The 25,633-nt window shown below is 39.8% G+C and overlaps 1 protein-coding gene across 1 annotated transcript in view; it reads right to left on the bottom strand.

Annotated features, from left to right (window-relative positions):
- The window catches only part of CSMD1 (CUB and Sushi multiple domains 1), a 2,085,346-nt gene that overhangs the window by 1,085,646 nt on the left and 974,067 nt on the right, over nucleotides 1-25,633 (bottom strand). Inside the window, 1 exon segment of the mRNA XM_018042044.1 lies at nucleotides 3,840-4,034. Within this exon segment, the coding sequence (XP_017897533.1) occupies nucleotides 3,840-4,034 (195 nt within the window).

The following is a 25,633-nucleotide window of genomic DNA, read 5'->3' as shown; positions in this document are numbered from 1 at the left end:
CAGGAGATAGTGAAGGACAGGGAAGTCTGGCGTGCTGCAGTCCAAGGGGCTGCGAAGAATCAGACATGGCGGTGCGACTGAACAAATGGAACACTAAGAGGTGAAAGTGGGCAAGTCAGTTAAGACAAGGGAAGGCGGCATCAGGGCAGCTCTCTGAAGAGGTTTCACTTAGCTCTTACTGAGTCCCTGAGGTGGTCTGACTGAGAGAGGAACTGGTGATGATGAAGAAGTGGTGTGTGTGTGTGTGTGTGTGTGTGTGTGTGTGTGTGTGTGTGTGTTGGGGGTGGGAAGTGGAATTAAGGAGGAGAATGCAGGGTGGAGGCAGACATTCTAGACATGGAGTCATTTAACCAACATGAAGCAGGTCTGGGTGAGAAGGAAAAAAATGCCTGGAAGGGGAAAGTTGGAGAGGGAATGGTGGTGCATGAAAGTCTAACAGAAGAAGAGTGGTGAGCAGGGGAAAACAGAGTGATTCCAAAGTTTCACAGAGTTAATGGGAATTTCAGAGACACAAGGGGAGACAGAAGGAAGAAAGTGTACATTTAGGATACCCACATGGCAGCGTCCACAAATGGGGTCACTGAGTCGAGGGAAATCAATGAAAAGACGAGGGTGGAGATTCTGGATTTTAAAGGCATCATCTTTGACAACAGAGGATAGAAAATAATAGCAGTATGGGAGAAAAAGAAGTGAGAGATAACAGACCTGAGGAACACGCAAAGAAATGAGCATTTCAGGAAGAATGATGGATGAGGTATAAGATGCCCATGACAGGAATTTCTCTAGGAAACAGCGGTGGTTTGAACATGGTGCATCTGAATCCCAACCACTATCAGGTGGACTATCTTGAACAAGTTATTTTCTCATCTAACCCTTAGGTGCCTTATTTGTAAGATGATTCTTTAATAAAATACCTACCGTGAAGATTAAACAGGAGAGAGGAATGCCTCGCTCATAGTAAGTAACCGCCATGTACCGGTGAGCAGCTGTAGTTACTGTAACAGCAGCAGTGATCATACTGGTATCATTAGCAGTAACAGCAGCAGCAGTAGTAGCCACTTGTTTAGTTCCTCAGTCGTGTCCAGCTCTTTGTGACCCACCAGGCTTCTCTGCCCATGGGATTATCCAGGCAAGAACACTGGACTGGGTTGTTATTTCCTTCTCCAGGGGATCTTCCCCACTCAGGGGTCAAACCCCCATCTCCTGCATTTGCATGCAGATTCTTTACTATGAAGCCACCAGGAAGCCCCAATATGCTATTCCTAAGACAATTAACATCAGAAACATGTCATGAGATTGCCACACTTTACAGAGATAATGAAAAAAATAGAAAAGTATTCATTATGGAATATCACTCAGCAATAAAAAAGAATGCATTTGAGTCAGTTCTAGAGCAGTAGATGAAACTGGAGCCTATTATACAGAGTGACGTAAGTCAGAAAAAGAAACACCAATACAGTATATTAATGCATATATATGTGGAATTTAGTAAGATGGTAACAATGATCCTATATGTAAGGCAGCAAAAGAAACACAGATATAAAGAACAGAATTTTGGATTACATGGGAGATGGCAAGGGTGGGATGATTTGAGAGAATAACCTTGAAATATGTATATTACCATATGTAAACTAGTTGACCAGTCCAAGTTCAATGCATGAAGCAGGGCAGTCAGTGTTGGTGCTCTGGGACAACACCGAAGGATGGGGTGGGGAGGGGGTTTCAGGATGGGGGGACACGTGTGCACCCACGGGTGATTTGTGTCAATGTATGGCAGAGACCACCACAATATTGTAAAGAAATTATCCTCTAATTAAAATAAATAACATACACTAAAACATAAACATACAGATGGAAACAGTACACTTTATATGATGACTTAAGGCTGTGAATCTGCTTGCTTACGTATATGGATTAAAAGTCAGACATGGTTGTTGTAATAAACTATAATGGAAAAAGAATAAAAACATATAGATATATACAAGTAGATAACTGAATCCCTTTGCTGTACACTGGAAACACAATATTTAATATCAAACACACTTCAATTTTGAAAAGGCAGTCATGAATTTGAGTTTTAACTCATCATGTACTAACTTTGGAAACTTTGGAAAATTAAAATCGTGCTTCTTCATCTGTGAAATGAGCATGAACATTCATTATTTCACTGAGGTCTTATGAGAATTCAGTGATATGATTCAGGTAAAACACTCCAAAAGCTTTCTGAATTACATTAAGACATCAATAAATGTAAGTTAGGTGGGCTACTGTCCATGGGGTTGCAAAGAGTCAGACACGACTGAGCACACACACAAATGTAAGCTCCACTCTTATTTTTGACATCATAAGGTGAGTTTTTCTTAAAAAAGTTAAAACCTAAGAGTGAAAGTATGTTCTCTCCTGAAGTTACTGGATCACAAAAATAACGTCACAGAAAAGGCTGAAAATCAAAGGTTTCTGAGAAGAAACTGAGTCCAACCTCGCACCAAACCATGAGGAGGAACACTTGCCCGAGAGCATTCCTTTATGGTCTGTCTCCAAATACCAAGGTGTGGAAAGAGCCTTTCTGTGATATAATTTAATTATCAAGGAACATCTGCCATTCTTAATGAGAAAAAGATTAAAAAAGAAACTTCAAAGAAGACCCCAAAAAAAGTGTGTACTAAATCTTAGAATGCTATGAAGATAAGTAATAAAAATGTGCAGAATTCAACAGAATTTCAGAAATAGGATGAAGAAAACTTGGTATTTAAAGAATGCATCTATATTTGTTACACAGTCATGGTGTTTTCTTGATGAGGGCAAAAAAAGGAGAGTAAAAAGTCTGGCTTAAAACCAGAGGGATGGTACGGGGAGGGAGGAGGGAAGGGGGTTCAGGATGGGGAACACGTGTATACCTTTGGCAGATTCAGGTTGATGTATGGCAAAACCAATACAATATTGTAAAGTAATTAATCTCCAATTAAAATAGACAAATTTATATTTTAAAAAATAAAAAAAAATTAAAAAACTCAGCATTCAAAAAACTAAATGGCATCATGGCATCCAGTACCACCACTTCATCGAAGGGACAAATTTTATTTTGGGGGTATTCAAAATCATTCCAGACAGGGACTGCAGCCATGAAATTAAAAGACACCTGCTCCGTGGAAGGAAAGCTATGACAAACCTAGACAGCTTATTAAAAAGCAAAGATCTCACTTTTCTGACAAAGATCCATATAGTCAAAGTTATGATTTTTCCAATAGTCATGTACAGGTGTGAGAGCTGGACCATAAAGAGGGCTGAGCACCAGAAAATTGATGCTTTTGAACTGTGGTGTTGGAGAAGACTCCTGAGAGTCCCTTGGACAGCAAGGAGATCAAACCAGTCAATCCTAAAGGAAATCAACCCTAAATATTCAATCAAAGGACTGGTGCTACAGCTCCAATACTTGGTCACCTGATGCAAAGAAATGACTCATTGGAAACGACAGTGATGCTGGGAAAGATTGAGGGCAGGAAGAGAAGGGGGCGACAGAGATGAGACAGTTGGATGATATCACCGACCCAATGGACATAAGTTTGAGCAAACTCTAGGAGACAGTGTAGGACAGGGAAGCCTGACATGCTGCAGTCCATGCGGTCGCAGAGAGTCAAAGCTGACTTAGCAAATGAACAACAACGTAGTTTCTTAGGTAACTTATAATATCTCTATTGGGAACAGAACAAACTGACAAGGAAAGACCCAGCGTGACATCTCTTGCTTTTGCTAAGTGAAAATTTTTCCGACGTCAGTTCCAAAGCCACTTGCTCAATCCAGGTGTGAGCGCATCATGCCCTCCCCACCCGGGCACTTACCTCTACAGAACGGGGCTGGGAAGTCCCAGGAGGCCCCATTCCCGGGGCTGACGATGCAGGTCAGGATGGCATGGCCCTCCAAGACGTAGCCAGAGAGACAGCTGTATCGGATCTTGTCTCCTATGTTGAATCGTGTCCCGTGGAGGACTCCCTTCAGGATTTCCCCAGGATTTCCACATGTGTGGCTGGGTAAAACTATTGGGAAGGAAAAAAACAGAGAAAGAAACATAAGTTAAAGGAAGATTTTCTACTGACATCAGCCTATATCACAAAACACAGACCTCATTTGAATTACTTAAGTTAGCAAATCTAGCTATCTTAATTTTGCCTAAAATGCAAGTAGAGAAATGGATTCCTGTTGTATAAAATCTATAGTTTTGTTCTCCTGTAAAAATATATGCGTGTGCATGCACACTCAGTTGTGTCTAATTCTGTGCAACCCCATGGACTGTAGTCCACCGGACTCCTGTCCATGGGATTCTCCAGGCAAGAATACTGGAGTGGGCTGTCATTTCCTTCTCCTAAATATATGTGTGTGTGTATATATATACACACACACATATACATATACACATACACATACACACACACCCATATATAAAATATAATTAAGTAGATTCTGTTAAGAGGAAAAAATACAGTTCTGCTTAGATTCAATGTTCTATATGACATCTAGATTATTTTCCTAATAATGAGACTCTACAGGCCTATAGAATTAGCAATTAGATTACATAGCAGAATATGGATAGCTGAAAAAGTGGTAACAGAAGCACATGAATGGATATGCATGCTATATTTTTCCTTATTCCCCCAGACCAGGACTGCCTGACACACACCAGTAATAAATGTTCAATCCATGTTTGATGGATAAATAACTGAATTAAAGAATAAATTAAAAATCTCATTTGCTAATCTATCAGACTTTCAGAAACATTGTTATATTCCAGGCCATCTGTAAGGCTCTGTGCATTTAGAGCATCTGACTCACAACAAAGTTTCAGGTGTAGGCTCTGACAAAGCAAGCACTGTCTTCATCTGCGTTTCAACGAGGCAGCCCTGGTTCCGGTCTTGCCTGGCCTCCTCACTGTTCACACTGACAGCACTCTCTGTTTAATTCAGCTGCCTTCCAACCACATGGACATGATGCTGTTTCATACTCACAGAACGCAATTTTGAACTTGACTGAATAGACAAAGTGGAGAATTGTTGGCTATTGTTGCCATATTTCTGGTTATATTTAGCATATAATCTATAAATTAGCTGCTATGATGTAGAATTCAAATAAGCAAAGGATCCTACTATTTAAAAGAAATGATTTACAAATAAAAAAATATTTCCAAATGAACAAAACTGTTCTACTTCTGAATCTTTTTTTTTTTTTGCATTAGTATAAGAGCATACTTTGGTGTATATATAAAATACAGAGAAGTTTTTCTTTTTTATTTGTTTTTAAGCTGAGAGACAAACAGATCTTTCCCAGTAAATGGGGAGGAAATTTCATTTCTTTCAAAGATTAATTTTACTTTTATATAATTTAAATACATATGAACTAAGCTATATAGAAACACTTACAAAACAAATGCCATAGTTTAAATGTTTAATGTTATTGACATGTTTGTGAAATTACTACTTATGTAGTCAACGTTTGCACACCTCTAGTTTTCAGAAAATAATTTCTGAAAATAGCCTACAAAAACCTGTTTGATAACATAATAGAAAATAATTCAGTATAATCTATAACCATCTTTGTTGTCTTTTATAAAAAAGAAATTCTGTTTTTAAGCCTACATCCACTATTCCAAAGGCAATAAGTCTATTTTTAAAATGTTGTTTAAAAACAATTTTCACTCTTTGGAATTTGTCTGTGACTTTCAAAGGCAGAAAATTTCCAATTCTATCTTGGAGAATCACTTTATTTTACGCCCTGGGATATCTGTCAGCCAGCCTAAGCTGGGGTTGTTACAATCAGAGACAGTCGTGAGACCTGGGCTGGCTGAAACTGTATCATCAATGGAGAGAGAAAAGGAAAGGGGCTTTAGGGAGATATACGAATATGAATGCTTTTGGCATTTTTCTCCCTTGTTCAGAATGAGATTTTTGATTTCAATCGATCTTATTTTAGGAAAAAAGTATTAACATTTTAATGTGAATAGTGTCAACGAGTGAATAGAAATTATTAAGGATGATTTAAAACATTTACTTCTAGTTGCAAACAAACACAGAAATGAAAATATACCCATAATATTACAAAAACATCAGTCATTTCATTAAAACATTACAAAAATATCTTAAATTGTGAAAAATGGACACAAATTATAATAGGTCTACACCAAGATATACAACTCAGACATGCAGACAATGCCAAGATATGAAAATCCAGCGGCTGGGAAAAACTAATTTAAAATAAATAAATTCAACTCTGTTGTCATTTCTGCCAATTTCATTTGAACTAATTTTTAAGCCAGTTTCCCTGAAGATACCAAATGTCTCTGGTGTCTCCCAGGGCAATGAGGACACATTAAGTATTTAGTAAATGTTACTGAGCTGACTTGGACTCTCCATTTAGTTTGCTTTAATCATTCCTTGAAGTCATGTGCACCCTCTTGCAGATGCTTCGAGAAAGGCATTCCTACTAGGGTGGTGGGAGGGGGCACCTGGTGCAGACACTTGCCGATCTGAAAGAATGCTGAAAGGACCCCTGAGCATGGCTCTTTCCTTTTGGGGCAGGCGTCCATACATCAGATCCCATGGAGCCAAGTCTGCACACCTGCGGCCTGAAACGTAGGCTGTCATTCCAATTACACTCATGGAAATCCCCTCTATGATACTTCTCTGCTTTGCCGAGTACAAATGGTCACAAGTCAGTGACTTCGTGAGGCTCTCACATTAAGCCTTAGACCCAAGCATTTCAATCATTAAATGGATGCCATATCAAATCCCTTTTCAGAAGACACATGGAAACTCGCAACTAAAAATACAGTATTTATATTCATCACGAAACAGGATAAAAGGCTGGTGAACAGAAGCCTGTAATTCATCAGGCACAGCAGCATTTTTAGCAGGATGTGCACAATTAATGAAATTTCATTAGGTGTGTTCATGTGGAAATTGGGTCCCCCAGTGTGTATGTCAGACAATTTGTTTACACTCTATCTTTCCAGGAGTCTCACTGGAGCTTAAGGAAATAAAACTCCAAATACCCACCTGACACACAACCCTGGAAATAAAAACCAACAGTATGTGATGTGTTTGTCCACAGATTGTTTGCCCTGAACTCCCTCCTGCAACCTTTGGGAAGGATTTGAACCACCTGATAATACTCATATTCAGGAACACGTTTAGAAGTCAGATGTTCAAGTCTTGAAACCTGCCATTTACTCTCTGGACCGACTCTCTGAGCCACGGCTGTTTGGTGGGACAAGAAGGTGCAGAGAAAGCAGATATGCACCAAGAGCAAGGAGGAATCCTCAGGTAGGGGGAGTAATCATTTAATGTCATCCAATGCCAAGCTCTCCTTGTCCACATGATGAACAACAATGTGGGGGACATGCTGTGAAAATATTATATTGTTCCTGAAAATTTACAGGATCTGGATGAGAAGAACTCAAAGAGGAGTGAATTTTAAGTAGACTTTAAGGTGGAAAGTGGTAAGGTTTGGCCAAATTAATACAGAAAGATTATTTTTAAACAAAGGATGCAGTTCTGGCAAATGGCTATAAGAAAAGAACCCAGCATGGTGGGTTATGGGAATCTGTGTCAGAAAAATGCATGCTTCTACTCCAGAAACACACCTATAAGGTTGGACAAAGTCTCAGCCTCTATGTCTTGATGAGAGGAATGAAAAACAAAACCTAGTAATGGATGTGTTAGGGCACATATATGATGTAAAGCAGAATCAATAGCTAGCAGGGTACATGGAACAGAGTAAGCGCTCAATAGACATATTAACAATTTCAAATTTACTTTCCCAGTTCTAAAGCACCATGTGGACTTCAGAGAAATCATACAAATTTAAAAGTATGCAGGGGTTCTGATAAATACCAGTTTCAGAAACAATGAAACCAGAAAAAGTCTGTTAAAGTCACTGTTGTAATTAAAATAAGAACACAGTCCTTAAAAGGGGAAGCAAAAGGAAAAGACACTCCACTTTTTAGCCATGTTAACTCTTCCTTATTCTTGCTCTATTTTAATAATAATCAGTTACACACAGCACATGTGATGCACTAGACATTGTTTTAAGTGGTTTACATATATTAACAGTATATATGAAGTGAGTACCATTATTATCTCCTTTCACAGAGGAAGGTACTGTAGCACAGAAAGGTTAAGCAACCTTCATGGCCACACAGCTGGCAAGTACTGGCGATAGGGTTTGCACACGATGGATCCAGAATTTCTGCTCTTCAGCACTACAGTAAACTACAATAAACTGCTGTCATTGCAAAAAGCAAGAAAAATGATAAAATGCCATTAAATCAGCCATGTTCCCAGTAGAGCTTTGTTTGATATAGTAACAGAAATATAAGGATTGGGGAGCGTTATGATGTTTCCTCATGTAAAACTGAAGGCAAAATTGTTACATAGCTTTTAAAAAATATGTTTCAAGCTGTCAGGTAAATTTGCAGGATAGGAGAAAGGGACTAGGCTGGACTGGGTAACAAAGTTAACACAAGAAAAAAGACCAGTTGGCAGATGGATTTGAAATCTAGGGGCTGGATTTTCAGAAGATTTTTAATAGCGGTTTTAAGACATTATAAGCCTGTAAGAAATGAGAACACAAAAATGCTTGTTGCAAAATGATGCTATGTGAAATAACTGTGGGGAATGCAAGGAAGCACGTATGGTCTGGTGACCCCTGGGATGAGCTCATGGTCTTTAATTTTTCTGGTTGATCTTTCACAGGTGTATATCTTTAAAGGAGAAGTTGTCTTCATTTCACTAACCTGTATCTATGAGCAGTTGGACCTTTACCACCCCAAACAGCACAGGCATCAACCTAGATGTAAATGCCTGTACATCTAGGACCAAGGAGCTAAGAGTGAACTGCTGAGGAAGAAACAGCCACAAGAGGGATTTATGATGGTGACCCAGGAAGAGAGGCCACGAAGGCCACGGATGTGGGAGAGTAACTTCAGTTGTGAACGTGAGTGTCTTGTCATTCTTTCTTCAGCAACTACATGAATGAACACTAGAGTTAGCAAGAAAAGAGGGAAGGACCAGAAAAATGCTAAGTTTCCTCTCTAATTTGAGAGTAACAATGGAGGGGATATAAAAGAAAAATAACTGGGGGCCAGACATAAATCTTCTGAAATACCAAAGTTAATGGGAGAAGGGGGTTAATTATTACACAAAATGGAAAAATGGCCAAAAAGTTAAAATTGAGATCAGAGAGCCTGGGAGTCAAGCTGAGAAGCAATCATGGAAGAATACGCCTGGTAATATCCACAGCTGACAATTAAGCATAAGTGATTGACATACAAAACAAGCATAGCAATAAGTAATAACACCAGGTGAACTTTTCAATTATCACGGAATTACTGAACAGAAACTTGCATGTACATGAATTTTCTCAGGTAAATTTACATATGCTCCCACCACATGGTGGATCTCAGATTCTCCCAGTAATGACATAAGCAGATATACAATTTTTATGATCTTTATTCTTCTCAAAAGTAAACTTTACACTCAGCAAATGGATGTTCAGCTGCTTGCAAGTGTCTCAGTATTTCTATAAGATAAAGAAAAAGACAATGAAATAAACTTTACTACAAGCCCTTGCAGATTATCATGTTGATGAGAGCAAAGATGCCAGCAACCACTCAAGAACTGACCAAAATGACCTCTGTCCTATGCCAAATGCTGCTTCGTTTACTCTCTGACACATGATGACTATGTAACAAGGATAATACAACCTTTTCCAAAAGTTAAATATTACGTTAAACACAATGAGGGGTGGTTAACAAAACTTAATTAAAGTGATCCTAGAAAACAATTCTAAACTCTTTCTTAGTCACTCACTGTTCATTTTATTAATTTAAATTAAAAAATAATTTCACTACAATATTTCTTTGGCTAAGTTGGAGTTTCAGTGTTTAATGAAGTTTGAAAAAAAAAGTCAATATTTGTTATTGCTTTAAATGACTTCCCAAGCCTTGGGCATCAGTCATTGTCAGATCATGATTCTGAGTGACAGGAATCAAGTGAGAGTCCTTAAAACCTCCCCAGCAGATTCTCTGGAGAGGGCAGGGATCCCAGGTGCAGGGAGTGGAAACCCAGGGTAAGACTGATGGTCTTCCTGAGTTGAGAACCCAGATGTCAGGAAGGCTGAAGTTTACAAGGGAGCCAGGGCTCCAGAGACCTGCAGAGCCCCTCCTGAACATACGTGAGTGCTTACTATTGCATGTATGTAAGCAAATGACCAAGGCTAATGGAAGAATTATTAAGGGATTAGAGGCAAAAGTGCCCAGACACTCTCAGGGCTGAACAGAATACCTGCTCCCAACAGTGAGAACAGACACCTTCATGGCTCAGTGGACAGAATTCAGAGCATCAGATCCGCAAACCCGCAAATAAATGAGCTACTTAAAAGCTCACCTGAGGTACCAACTTGACTTGCTCTTCATGAAGTCTTAAAATGTAGTATCTGTACGGATCAAACTGTCCCAAGAAGTTTAACAACATCCAAAAAATATTTTGGGGAACACAAAGGTATCTAGTATCCTCCAAATTAAGATTCACAATGTCTGGGTTCCAATTAAGCATGATAACTGGCAAGAAAATAAAATTCATAGTGAGGAGCAAGAATAATTAAAAAAAAAAAAAAGCCAGAAATGACATAGATGGCTGAATTAGTAGACAACACTCTAATTTTATCCTTTGTCTTGAAGAAAGTGAAGTTTGAGCACCTTAGCTAGACACGTGGGGAAAAAAAAGACAGAAACTGTTAGACTGGATGAAAATAAGCCAATGATACACTAATGCCAAAAAAAAAAGAATGCACTTTAAAGATGCAAAGAGATGAAAGAAAATGAAAAATACGAATAAAAATTCTAACATTAATAAAAGAACACTTAAGTTCCTATGCTAATATCACACACAGTTTTAATGCACAGAGGGTTGTCTCCTAATGTTAAAAAGGTAGACACTCCTAGACATTTATGTGCCTAATAACAAAGTTTCTAAATATATGGGCAAATACTGACAGAATTACAAGGAGAAATGAATAAAACTAAATTATAGTTGGGATTACCAAACTACTCTCTTAAATGACAGAAAATCACTAAGGTTATAGAAGCCTTGAACAAAACTCTCAACCGACATCTAATTAATTAATGGTTAAAGAGGAAGTCACAAGGGATATTAGGAAATGTCTGAACTACATGAATTTGGCAATAAGGAGTTCATGATCTGAGCCACAGTCAGCTCCCGGTCTTGTTTTTGCTGACTGTATAGAGCTTCTCCATCTTTGGCTGCAAAGAATATAATCAATCTGATTTCAGTGTCAACCATCTAGTGATGTCCATGATAGACCATTCAGGTATGACCTAAATCAAATCCCTTATGACTATACAGTGGAAGTGAGAAATAGATTTAAGAGACTAGATCTGATAGACAGAGTGCCTGATGAACTATGGGTGAAGGTTTGTACAGGAGACAGGAATCAAGCCCATCCCCAAGAAGAAGAAATGCAAAAAACGAAAATGGCTGTCTGATGAGGCCTTACAAGTAGCTGTGAAAACAAGGGAAGCCAGAAGCAAAGGAGAAAGGGAAAGATATATACATTTGAATGCAGATTTCCAAAGAAAAGCAAGGAGAGAAGAAAGCCTTCCTCAGCGATCAATGCAAAGAAATAGAGGAAAACAACAGAATGGGAAAGACTAGAGATCTCTTCCAGAAAATTAGAGATACCAAGGGAACATTTCATGCCAAGATGGGCTCGATAAAGGACAGAAATTGTAGGGACCTAACAGTAGCAGAAGATATTAAGAAGAGGTGGCAAGAATACACAGAAGAACTGTACAAAAAAGATCTTCATGACCCAGATAATCACGGTGGTGTGATCACTCACCTAGAGCCAGACATCATGAGATGTGAAGTCAAGTGGGCCTTAGGAAGCATCACTACGAACAAAGCTAGTGGAGGTGATGGAATTCCAGTTGAACTGTTTCAAATCCTGAAAGATGATGCTGTGAAAGTGCTCCGCTCAATATGCCAGCATATTTGGAAAACTCAGCAGTGGCCACAGGACTGGAAAAGGTCAGTTTTCATTCCAATTCCAAAGAAAGTTAATGCCAAACAATGTTCAAATTACCGCACAATCGCACTCATCTCACACACTAGTAAAGTAATGCTTAAAATTATCCAAGCCAGGCTTCAGCAATATGTGAATCATGAACTTCCAGATGTTCAAGCTGGTTTTAGAAAAGGCAGAGGAACCAGAGATCAAACTGCCAACATCCACTGGATCCTCGAAAAAGCAAGAGAGTTCCAGAAAAACATCTATCTCTGCTTTATTGACTATGCCAAAGCCTTTGACTGTGTGGATCACAATAAACTGTGGAAAATTCTGAAAGAGATGGGAATACCAGACCACCTGACCTGCCTCTTGAGAAACCTGCATGCAGGTCAGGAAGCAACAGTTAGAACTGGACATGGAACAACAGACTGGTTCCAAATAGGAAAAGGAGTACGTAAAGGCTGTATATTGTCACCCTGCTTATTTAACTTCTATGCAGAGTACATCATGAGAAACATTGGGCTGGATGAAGCACAAGCTGGAATCAAGATTGCTGGGAGAAATATCAATAACCTCAGATATGCAGATGACACCACCCTTATTGCAGAAAGTGAAGAAGAACTAAAGAGCCTCTTGATGAAAGTGAAAGAGGAGAGAGAAAAAGTTGGCTTAGAGCTCAACATTCAGAAAACTAAGATCATGCCATCTGGTCCCATCACTTCATGTCAAATAGATGGGGAAACAGTGGCTGACTCTATTTTTCTGGGCTCTGAAATCACTGCAGATGGTAACTGCAGCCATGAAATTAAAAGGCACTTACTCCTTGAAAGGAAAGTTATGACCAACCTAGACAGCATATTAAAAAACAGAGACATTACTTTGTCAACAAAGGTCCGTCTAGTCAAGGCTATGGTTTTTCCAGCAGTCATGTATGGATGTGAGAGTTAGACTATAAAGAAAGAATTGATGCTTTTGAACTGCGGTGTTGGAGAAGACTCTTGAGAGTCCCTTGGACCACAAGGAGATCTAATCAGTCCATCCTAAAGGAGATCAGTCCTGGGTATTCATTGGAAGGACTGATGTTGAAGCTGAAACTCCAATACTTTGGCCACCTGATGTGAAGAGCTGACTCATTTGAAAAGACCCTGATGCTGGGAAAGTTTGAGGGCAGGAGGAGAAGGGGATGACAGAGAATAAGATGATTGGATGGCATTACTGACTCAATGTACATGGGTTTGGATGGACTCTGGGAGCTGGTGATGGACACAGAGGCCTGGAGTGCTGTGGTTCATGGGGTCACAAAGAGTCGGACATGACTGAGCGACTGAACTGAATTACATGAAACTGTTAAAACAACAAGTCAAAGTTGTGGGATGTATCAAAAGTCATGCTTTAGGGAGATTCACAGCACAGAGAGTTTATATTATGAAAAGAAGAAATATCTCAAACAAATCACTAAAGAGTGGAACATGAGTAACTGGAAAGGAACTGAAATAAAGTATTAAAGACAAAAGTAGATGGCACTCCTCAATAAAGCTGTTAAAAGTAACATCAGTGTATCACATCTCATGCTTCTTTTCCCCAACAAATACATTCCAAGTTGTTATTAGTGATCAGACTGCAAAGGTGAAGATGCCCAGATTCTGCCCTGGGCATCGCAATCCAGGAGCCAGCAGAGCAAAGAACAATCACCACATGGCTTTTTAAGAGCCCGTGCAGAGACTGTGCAGTCTGCAGAAATGAGGAGGAGCTGTGGACGACTGGGCAGAGGCAGAGAAAGAGGAGGAGGGGAGGAAAGAGCCTCTCCCTCTCTCTCTGGCTCCCTCTCCCCTTCAAGTAGACTGCTGGAAGGAAAGGGCCTCCAACAGGGACAACATGGAGCATGCTGACATGAAAAGCTTTGGATGGAGGAGATCTGGAGGAAACACGCGGGGAAGGCAGCCTCTGGTGGCTGCTGGGTGTCCATCACGAAGGGGTGACAAGACTGCAGAATGGTCAAACTGAAGTTATAAAACCAAGTGTGTTTTGTAATCTTACCAGAGGAATGTTATGTAGGTGATGGTAGTACACATTTACTTCTGTGCTTCAAGTTACAGTTTTAATAACCTTAAAATAACAATATTTATCATATGCTGCACATCTGGGTTAAACACTCAGACACTTTACCTATGCTACTGCTAATTCCCCACAAAGGGATTGTTTTCCAAATTTATCTGTAAATAAGATGAGAAACTTGGTAGAGGTAACGCAGATGAACCCACATCTCTATAAACCTGGGGCATGTCTACCACCACACTGCTTGTGTTGATATAATTGATTTGCTTTTAAATAGGAATGTGATAGAAATAATTTGGGAGTAGTTTAATAGGGGGAAAAAAAGCTGAAGAACTAGGAACAGGGATCTTGTCCATTCTTGCCCATTAGCTGTCTGCCTCTGTGATATCATATTTTATTTTCTGTTTTAACAGTGAGAAGCAGGGAGAGGGAGGGATAAACTCGTCAATTACATTAAGGTCAGGATTTTGCACAACTGCTGTTTCAGAACATATGACTTTTAATGCCTTTCTCAACACCTCTTCCTGTAAAGTGAAAAATGCAAATGCCAAAGGAAACTTGGAGAAGTAACACAACATTTAAAGATTAAACAAAATACAATCATCATTTATTATTCCTTCCCAGGGCATGGTCTTGAACTACAGAAAATCCCATCCAGTTTTTTGTTTTTTCTATTCTAAACTCTAATAAGATTCTTCTTTCCTCTATCTCTCCCTTCCTTCCTTACTATTTTTCCTCCTCATTTTATTGTGATATAATTGACATTCATCTATATATAGAGATATATATTTTCATCTCTATATATAAGCTGAACGTGTACAACATACTGATTTGACTTACACTCGTTACATAGTCATGTGATGATGACCACAATAACTTTAGTGAACATCCATCACCTTATATAGATACAAAATAAAAGAATTTATTGTGATGAGAATTCTTAGGATTCTTAATTGTAAGAATCCTAACTCCAGACTCCAAGGTTCTTAGCTATATTGGGGCTCAGCTAGATTTAAGTGCAGAGACCCATCTCTGAGGACAGGGACCCCTCCACAGGAAGGAACCTGGCGATTTCATTCTCCAGGTGATTGTACCCAATTGGCTGAGTCAGGAAGCCTCCCTTCATCTTGGCCTCAACCTTTCCTCAGGGAAGTGAACAGAGTCACAGCCTAGCTCCCTGGGATGCTGGCCCTGGATATGGGGGCTGTGCCTGGGCGCTCTACCTGGTGGGGCTGGCACAGTCACACTTGGAGGGGAGGTGGCAGGGCTGGGCAGAGGAAGGTGCTGAGCTGCAGGAAGTCGTGGCGAAGCCTCAGCTTGTCCTCTGGGGAGCTCTGGGCTGGGGTTGGTTTGGGGACTGTCCCAACTCAGAGTGAGAGACCAGAGCCTTTGCAGCAGCACTGCCCAGTATGAGATGTGGATGCCTTCCCACCATTCCCAGACAAGTGCCCCTTAGATGTCCAGTTATGAGATGTGATTGCTCCCCGGACAGGTGTCACCTTCCACCCATCAGCTCTCTCCAACCAGAAGCAGTTCCTGCACACCTCAGCAATGAAAGGTCTAACTCTTTTTGTTAGTACTTTTTATTTCACTGTGGGATGTGAAACTAGTCATATTTACCATGGAGTTCACTGAGGTGTTTTTTAGTTCAGAGAATACACCTAAATCTTCAACTTTACAAGAGAAGCTGTTACCAGACAACTTGTGGGTTCAGAGTATCCTGTGGTGATAAGAGAAGTTCATGGTCAAGAAAGGATGAGGTCTTCCTAGTGATGCCAGCCTGGCCTTGGAGGGGGTCGGGGCCAGAGTGTCTGGGACCAGGGTACACAGTGGATGAAAAGTGTTAAAATTAAAGAAAATAAATTTTAATCTCTGTAAAACCTGAGATGTATATCTAAATAAAATTATAGGACATTATTTTAATTTATGTCTACTTTCATGTCCAGGGATCTAATATACTTGATCTGAATAAAGGATCTCAGAAACAAGAAGCAGGATGAGGTCTTTGATTTTTCTCCCACTTTTCTAAAGGAAGAGCATCCTTTCTAGGGTAAGCAGACAAAAAGCTTATCATCTGTGCATGATATGAACAGGTTCAACATTTCAAAGACACTGTAATTTAAGAGTGTTACATTAGTGCTCATCAGTGGAAAGTGCCAGCAGTGGGTGGATACCACTAGCTTGCGGCCATTGGACAGGCTCCTAACCCTGGAAGTCTAGCTGAGTGTGAGGGTAAGAGAGGTAAATGCAGAGGAGCCAGGGCCCTAGGAAGCAGCCTCCGTCATGGCTCCAGTATGAAACAAATTCAAGAAGATTCATGCTACCAGTGTTGCCTTAGGAAAAGAGAAAAATAACTTCAGGAAAAGTATCATAGCAGAACTAATTTTAGTGTAATTCACCACATTAACAAATTGAAAAATAAAAGCCATATGATTATCTCAATAGATGCAGAGAAGGCCTTTGACAAAATTCAACATCCGTTTATGATAAAAACTCTCCAGAAAGCAGGAATAGAAGGAACATACCTCAACATAATAAAAGCTATATATGACAAACCCACAGCAAACATTATCCTCAATGGTGAAAAATTGAAAGCATTTCCCCTAAAGTCAGGAACAAGACAAGGGTGCCCACTTTCACCGCTACTATTCAACATAGTTCTGGAAGTTTTGGCCACAGCAATCAGAGCAGAAAAAGAAATAAAAGGAATCCAGATTGGAAAAGAAGAAGTAAAACTTTCACTGTTTGCAGATGATATGATCCTCTACATGGAAAACCCTGAAGACTCCACCAGAAAAGTACTAGAGCTAATCAATGAATATAGTAAAGTTGCAGGATATAAAATCAACACACAGAAATCCCTTGCATTCCTATACACTAACAATGAGAAAGTAGAAAAAGAAAGTAAGGAAACAATTCCTCACCATTGCAACAATTCACCATTGCAACAAAAAGAATAAAATACTTAGGAATATATCTACCTAAAGAAACTAAAGACCTATACATAGAAAATTATAAAACACTGGTGAAAGAAATCAAAGAGGACACTAATAGATGGAGAAATATACCATGTTCATGGATCAGAAGAATCAGTATAGTGAAAATGAGTATACTACCCAAAGCAATCTATAGATTCAACGCAATCCCTATAAAGCTACCAACAGTATTTTTCACAGAACTAGAACAAATAATTTCATGATTTGTATGGAAATACAAAAAACCTCGACTAACCAAAGCAATCTTGAGAAAGAAGAATGGAACTGGAGGAATTAACTTGCCTGACTTCAGGCTCTACTACAAAGCCACCGTCATCAAGACAGTATGGTACTGGCACAAAGACAGAAATATAGATCAATGGAACAAAATAGAAAGCCCAGAGTTAAATCCACACACCTATGGACACCTTGTCTTCGACAAAGGAGGCAAGAATATACAATGGAGTAAAGACAACCTCTTTAACAAGTGGTGCTGGGAAAACTGGTCAACCACTTGTAAAAGAATGAAACTAGATCACTTTCTAACACCACACACAAAAATAAACTCAAAATGGATTAAAGATCTAAATGTAAGACCAGAAACTATAAAACTCCTAGAGGAGAACACGGCAAAACACTTTCCGACATAAATCACAGCAGGATCCTCTATGATCCACCTCCCAGAATTCTGGAAATAAAAGCAAAAATAAACAAATGGGATCTAATTAAAATTAAAAGCTTCTGCACAACAAAGGAAACTAGAAGCAAGGTGAAAAGACAGCCTTCTGAATGGGAGAAAATAATAGCAAATGAAGCAACTGACAAACAACTAATCTCAAAAATATAGAAGCAACTTATGCAGCTCAATTCCAGAAAAATAAATGACCCAATCAAAAAATGGGCTAAAGAACTAAATAGACATTTCTCCAAAGAAGACATATGGATGGCTAACAAACACATGAAAAGATGCTCAACATCACTCATTATTAGAGAAATGCAAATCAAGACCACAATGAGGTACCATTTCACACCAGTCAGAATGGCTGCGATCCAAAAGTCAGCAAGCAATAAATGCTGGAGAGGGTGTGGAGAAAAGGGAACCCTCCTACACTCTTGGTGGGAATGCAAACTAGTATAGCCACTATGGAGAACAGTGTGGAGATTCCTTAAAAAATTGCAAATAGAACTGCCTTATGACCCAGCAATCCCACTGCTGGGCATACACACCGAGGAAACCAGAATTGAAAGAGACACATGTACCCCAATGTTCATTGCAGCACTGTTTACAATAGCCAGGACATGGAAACAACCTAGATGTCCATCAGCAGATGAATGGATAAGAAAGCTGTGGTACATATACACAATGGAGTATTACTCAGCCATTAAAAAAATACATTTGAATCAGTTCTAATGAGATGGATGAAACTGGAGCCTATTATACAGAGTGAAGTAAGCCAGAAAGAAAAACACCAATACAGATTACTAACACATATATATGGAATTTAGAAAGATGGTAATGATGACCCTGTATGCGAGAGAGCAAAAGAGACACAGATGTATAGAACGGACTTTTGGACTCTGCGGGAGAGGGAGAGGGTAGGAAGATTTGGGAGAATGGCATTGAAACATGTATACTATCATGTAAGAAACTAATCGCCAGTCTATGTTCAATACAGGATACAGGATGCTTGGGGCTGGTGCACGGGGATGATCCAGAGAGATGATATGAGGTGGGAGGTGGGAGGGGGGGTCAGGATTGGGAACTCATGTACACCCGTGGTGGATTCATGTCAGTGTATGGCAAAACCAATACAGTATTGTAAAGTAAAATAAAGTAAAAAAATAAATAATTTTTTTTTAAAAAGACAACCTAGAACTCAAAAAATAAGTTCCAAAGACCAAAACTAAACATGAGAATACAAATGACCTATAAAATACAAAGACTGAATTACACACAGAGCTGATTTTAAATATCACAAGAGAGACTTCCCCATATCCTGATCACACACTTTTGTTCCAGACTCTGTGCACTATTTTACTGGGTTTTTAAAATTTTAATATTAGGATATGTATAGCTATAATCATGTACACACACATGTGTATGTCTTAAGTCATTAGAATAATACACATTTAAGAAATTAAAATCTAGTACATTAGATTTCCAAACACAGAAGTAGATGTAATTTAAAATAATGTTCCATAATTTTATTTAAACATATAGCTTAGGTTTTAAAGAGGCTTAAAATCTCTTCCTCTAATTTTATTATACGTTCATATAGAAAATAATGAAAGGAGCTTCAGTTCAGTTCAGTTCAGTGCCTCAGTCATGTCTGACTCTTTGCAACCCCATGGACTGCAGCACGCCAGGATTCCCTGTCCATCCCCAACTCCCAGAGCTTACTCAAACTCATGTCCATCGAGTCAGTGATGCCATCCAACCATCTCATCCTCTGTCATCCCCTTCTCCTCCTGCCTTCAATCTTTCCCAGCATCAGGGTCTTTTCAAATGAGTCAGCTCTTCACACCAGGTAGCCAAAGTATTGGAGTTTCAGCTTCAACATGGGTCCTTCCAATGAACACCCAGGACTGATCTCCTTTAGGATGGACTGGTAGGATCTCCTCGCAGTCAAAGAGACTCTCAAGAGTCTTCTCCAACACCACAGTTCAAAAGCATCAATTCTTCAGCACTCAGCTTTCTTTATAGTCCAACTCTCTTATCCATACATGACTACTGGAAAAACCATAGCCTTGACTAGACGGACCTTTGTTAGCAAAGTAATGTCTCTGCTTTTTAATATGCTGTCTAGGTTGGTCATAACTTTTCTTCTAAGGAGCAAACATTTTTTAATTTCATGGCTGCAGTTACAATTTGCAGTGATTTTGGAATACAAAAAAATAAAGTCTATCACTATTTCCACTATTTCCCCATCTATGTGACATGAAGTGATGGGACTGGATAACATGATCTTGGTTTTCTGAATGTTGAGTTTTAATCCAATGTTTTCACTTTCCTCTTTCACTTTCATCAAGAGGCTCTTTAGATCTTCTTCACTTTTGACATAAGGGTGGTATCATCTGCATATCTGAGGTTATTGATATTTCTCCCAGCAATCTTGATTTCAGCTTGTGCTTCATCCAGCCCAGCATTTCACATGATGCACTCTGCATATAAATTAAATAAGCAGGTTGACAATACACAGCCTTGATGCATTCCTTTCCCTATTTGGAAACAGTCTGGTGTTCCATGTCTAGTTCTAACTGTTGCTTCTTGACCTGCATACGGACTTTTCAGGAGGCAGGTCAGGTGGTCTGGTATTCTTATCTCTTGAGGAATTTTCCACAGTTTGTTGTGATCCACACAATCAAAGGTTTCAGCATAGTGAATAAGGCAGACGTAGATGTTTTTCTGGTATTATCTTGCTTTTTCAATGATCCAATAGATGTTGGCAATTTGATCTCTCATTCCTCTGCCTTTTCTGAAGACAGCTTGAACATCTGGAAGTTCACAGTTTAGGTGCTTTTGAAGCTTGGCTTGAGGAATTTTGAGCATTACTTTGCTAGTGTATGAGATGAGTGCAATTGTGCAGTAGTTTGAATCATTCTTTGATATTGTCCTTCTCTAAGATGAGAATGAAAACTGACCTTTTCCAGTTGTGTGGCCACAGCTGAGTTTTCCAAATTTGCTGGCATATTGAGTGCAGCAATTTCACAGCATCATCTTTTAAGATTTGAAATAGCTCAACTGGAATTCCATCACCTCCACTAACTTTGTTCATAGTGATACTTCCTAAGACCCACTTGACTTCACATTCCAGGATATCTGGCTCTAGGTGAGTGATCATACCATCGTGGTTATCTGGGTCATGAAGCTCTTTTTTTGTACAGTTCTTCTGTGTATTTTTGCCACCTCATCTTAATATCTTCTGTTTCTGTTAGGTCCATACCATTTCTGTCCTTTATTGTGCCCATCTTTGCATTAAATATTCCCTTGGTATCTCTAATTTTCTTGAAGAGATCTCTAGTCTTTCCCATTCTATTGTTTTCCTCTATTTCTTTGCATTGATCACTGAGGAAGGCTTTATCTCTCCTTGATGTTTTTTGGAATTCTGCATTCAAATGGATATATATTTTCTTTTCTCCTTTGCCTTTCATTTCTCTTCTTTTCACAGCTATTTGTAAGGCCTCCTCAGACAACCTTTTTGCATTTCTCTTTCTTGGGGATGATCTTGATCACTGCCTCCTGTACAATGTCATGAACCTCCATCCATAGTTCGTCAGGCTGTCTATCAGATCTAATCCCTTGAATCTTTCTGTCACTTCCACTGTATAATCACAAGTTATTTGATTTAGATCATATCTGAATGGTCTAGTGGTTTTTCCCTACTTTCTTCAATTTAAGTCTGAATTTAGCAATAAGGAGTTCGTGATCCAAGCCACAGTCAGCTCCCAGTCTTGTTTTTGCTGACTGTATAAAGCTTCTCCATCTTTTTGCTGACTGTATAGAGCTCCTCAATCTTTGGCCACAAAGAATATAATCAATCTGATTTTGGTTTTGAAAACCTGGTGATGTCCATGTGTAGAGCTATCTCTTGTGTTGTTGGAAAAGGGTGTTTGCTATGACCAGTGCATTCTATTGGCAAAACACTGTTAGCCTTTGCCCTGCTTCATTCTGTACTCCAAGGCCTAATTTGCCTGTTATTCCAGGTATTTCTTGACTTCCCACTTTTGTGTTCCAGTCCTCTGTAATGATAAAGGATATCTTTTTTTTGTTTAGTTCTAGACAGTCTTGTAGGTCTTCACAGAACCATTCAACTTCAGCTTCTTCAGCATTACTGGTTGGGACCTGGACTTGGATTACTCTAATATTGAATGGTTTGTCTTTGAAATGAACAGAGATCATTGTGTCATTTTTGTGATTGCACCCAAGAACTGCATTTTGGACACTTTTGTTGACTATGAAGTCTACTCCATTTTCTAAGGGATTGTTGCCCACAGTAGTAGATATAATGGTCATCTGAGTTAAATTCACCCATTCCAGTACATTTTAGTTAGCTGATTACTAAAATGTCAACGTTCACTCTTGCCATCTCCTGTTTGACCACTTCCAATGTCCCTTGATTCATAGACCTAACATTCCAGGTTCCTATGCAGTATTGCTCTTTACAGCATCAGACTTTACTTCCATCAACAGTCACATCAATAACTTGGCACTGTTTTTGCTTTGGCTCTGTCTCTTCATTCTTTCTGGAGTTATTTCTCCACTCTTCTTCAAGTGACAGCCAAGAATTTATTAATTAGGAATAAAAAATAATGCATATGAAGGAGTTTAACAATTTCTAAAAGTCATATGGCATTATCTTTTATTTCTAATTAATAAATTCTTGGCTGTCACTTGGTTTAACATGATTGAAGTTTTCTGCTGTGTGAACCTGCACTTACCTTCTAAAACAGTCTTAAATTAAAGCTATAGACATAAGCAGTTTCAATTTACTGGGCACTGATATATTACTAATTTATGATATTTATATTCATTTGAACTTAAACACTTTCCTCATGATTGAATTCATATAAACAGTTCAAGACATATTAAAAAGAGAGTCTTTTGGAAAAGGTTAAAGCCTATTTTTTTGTACTGGACTATCATATATATTAATACACAGACACATATATTCATATATACACACACACATACACATATATAGAACGTGGGCCTCAGTGCCCACATGTACACACACACACACACACACACACACACACACACACACACAGAACTTGGGGACTTCAAGGTTCTCTAATTTCTAAAGACCTATTGTTGATTCTAAATGATTTGGTCATAAAACAGGACCAGTGTATGGACAAAGTTAGTATGTAATATGAAGACTATTTTTGTTTAAAATGAACCCCCCTTTCTATACACAGACAAACACATTTTTTTTAACTTAATTCTCAGGTTGGGCAGAAGATGAATTAATTGACTGTTATCAAACTCTATTTTTGGAGCCTTTAAATACTGAATTTACACAGGACCCTGTAGTGCTGGACGGGAAAGGAATAAACAAAGGGAAGGGCCAAGAGAAAACCTGCTTCTGTCTGCACCCTCGTTTCCCTCAGATCCCAGGCTCTTGTCTGATACACAAACCTCCCTTTCTGTGTTCCTCAGCTCTGTGGCGTGGCCACCAGAGGGCGCTGCTAGGAGCCAAGTGGTTGTTGTTCAGTTGCCTAGTTAGTTGTGTCCAACTCTTTGCACCCCATGGACTGCAGCACACCAGGCCTCTCTGTCCTTCACCATCACCCAAAGTTTGCCCGAATGCGTGTCCATTCCATCAGTGATGCCATCCAGCCATCTCATCCTCTGACACCCTCTTTTCCTTCTGCCCTCAATCTTTCTTAGGATCGGGGATTTTTCCAATGAGTTGGCTCTTCATATCAAATGACCAAAACACTGGAGCTTCAGCTTCAGCATCAACATCAGTCCTTCCAATGAATATTCAGGGTTGCTACTGACTGGTTTCATCTCCTTGCCATCCAAAGAACTTTCAGGAGTCTTCTCCAGCACCCCAGTTTGAAGGCATCAATTCTTTGATGCTCTGCCTTCTTTATGGCCCAGCTCTCACAACCGTACTTGACTACTGGGAAGACCATAGCCCTGACTATATGGCCCATTGTGGACAGTGTAATGTATCTGCTTCTTAACACACTCTCTAGCTTTCCTGCCAAGAAGCTATGGAGCCAAGTTAAATGGCCTTTTATCTGGAAATAAGTGCATCCTGAGTGGATTCGAGGCCCCTGGGTGACACCAGGGGTCTCTAGAGACAGCAGGTCTTCCTGGTCATACCGGTGTGGCGGCCTCTGGTGCACACCTGAGTCCCTGCTGTCCAGTGCCTGCCCTGTAGAAATGCATTTACACCCCAGCCTGCCTCTCACGTTCACCACAGGCAGTCCCTGTATGGGGGGCGGAGGTGGGGAGGGAAAGGAGAGAGCAAGAGAGTAAGACTGGTCTACACACAACACGGTCCTCCACCCAAAGCCCTTGAGGATGGTCCTATCTGTGGATTCAGAATAATCTTAGAAGTTCAGGAAATGGTCTGGAGAAATATATTAATACATTATTGTCAACTAAAGCCTGATTTAATTTTCTTAGGGTTTGCCAAGTGTCCTCTTTCTGTTTCAGGATTCCATTTGGGACACCACGTTATGATTATCTGGAATGTCTCTTTAGGCATCTCATGGCTGTGCCAGTCTCTTAGATATTTTTTTGTTTTTAAGAACTTGATGTAAAGTAATTAGCCTCCAATTAAAATAAATCAATTTCAATTAAAAAAAAAATAACTTGATGGGCATGAGGAACTCCAGTCAGATATTTTGTAGGCTGTTCTTCAACTGGAATTGGTTGATTTTTTCTTTTTTTCATGCAAGATTGAGGTGATGGTTATTGGGGCGAACACAGAAGTAAAGTGCCTTTCTCAGCAGGTCTCAGTATTGAGGGGACACATCACAGGCAGGACAGGGCACTGCTGATATTAACCTTGACCCCCTAGCTGAGGCTGTTTGTCAGGTTTATCCACCAGACAGTCACTTTTTCCCCTCTGTCCACTGTATACTTTATGGAAGGAAGGAACTATGGGGAGCCCACACTTGGGGAGAGGATTAAGTCTCCACTTCCTTGACAGTGAGCACATACCTAAAGTATTCGGAACTCTTCTCCACAGGAAATGTGTTTATTCTCTCCTACTTGTATCAGCATCAATGAATGGATGACAGTCTGGGTCACAATCCAGTAAGACTTCATTTCTCAAACTTTCCTGACTGTAGCCACTGGAAGCTCTTTCCCTTCTGTGCTCCACTCATATGCCTTCATCACTCTATCATCCTACTCCCGTTTTTCTTTTTTTGAACATTTTTTTTTTCCTGGCTACAAAGTGCTCCAGGCCCATCTAACAGGTTTTTTTTTTTTTTTTTAAATGCCCCATCTTCAAATCTGACTCAATGGATGTGAGTTTGAGCAAACTCCAGGAGATAGTGAAGGACAGGGAAGCCTGGCGTGCTGCTGACCAGAGTCACAGAGTCGGGCATGACTGAGCAACTGAACAACAGCAACATCTTCAAGTCAGCCATTTCTCCAAGAAGCCCCGCATCCTCTTACTGGAGAACAGGACTAGAAATTGGGGACTGGGATGCAGGGTTTGTGTGTGTTCATTGCTGATGGATGGCTGTCGCCTCTTGTGGTTCTCAAGTGACCGAGCAGGAAAGAACAGTGCATAGGAACTTGTGCACACACACACATCTCGGCATACATCCGTGGGTGCATCTGGGTATGAAACTAAACATGTGTTCACACTGGCATTTGAGTTGTAATCCACTGCCACATGGGTCACCCTCATCTCCTGCCACTTCTGGCACAACAGGAAGGGGACTGTTCACACACAGGTCAGGTCAGGCCCACTCCTACTGAAAGCAGCCCACTGAAGGGCTTCCTACTATGGTCAGAAGAAAGCCCAGACTCCTCACAACGTGCACCAGTGCCCATG

This window comes from Capra hircus, chromosome 27, assembly GCF_001704415.2.
Source record: "Capra hircus breed San Clemente chromosome 27, ASM170441v1, whole genome shotgun sequence".
NCBI lineage: Eukaryota > Metazoa > Chordata > Mammalia > Artiodactyla > Bovidae > Capra > Capra hircus.
The sequence above is the reverse complement of the archived record's forward strand: the minus strand, read 5'-3'. Positions and strand labels throughout refer to the sequence as shown.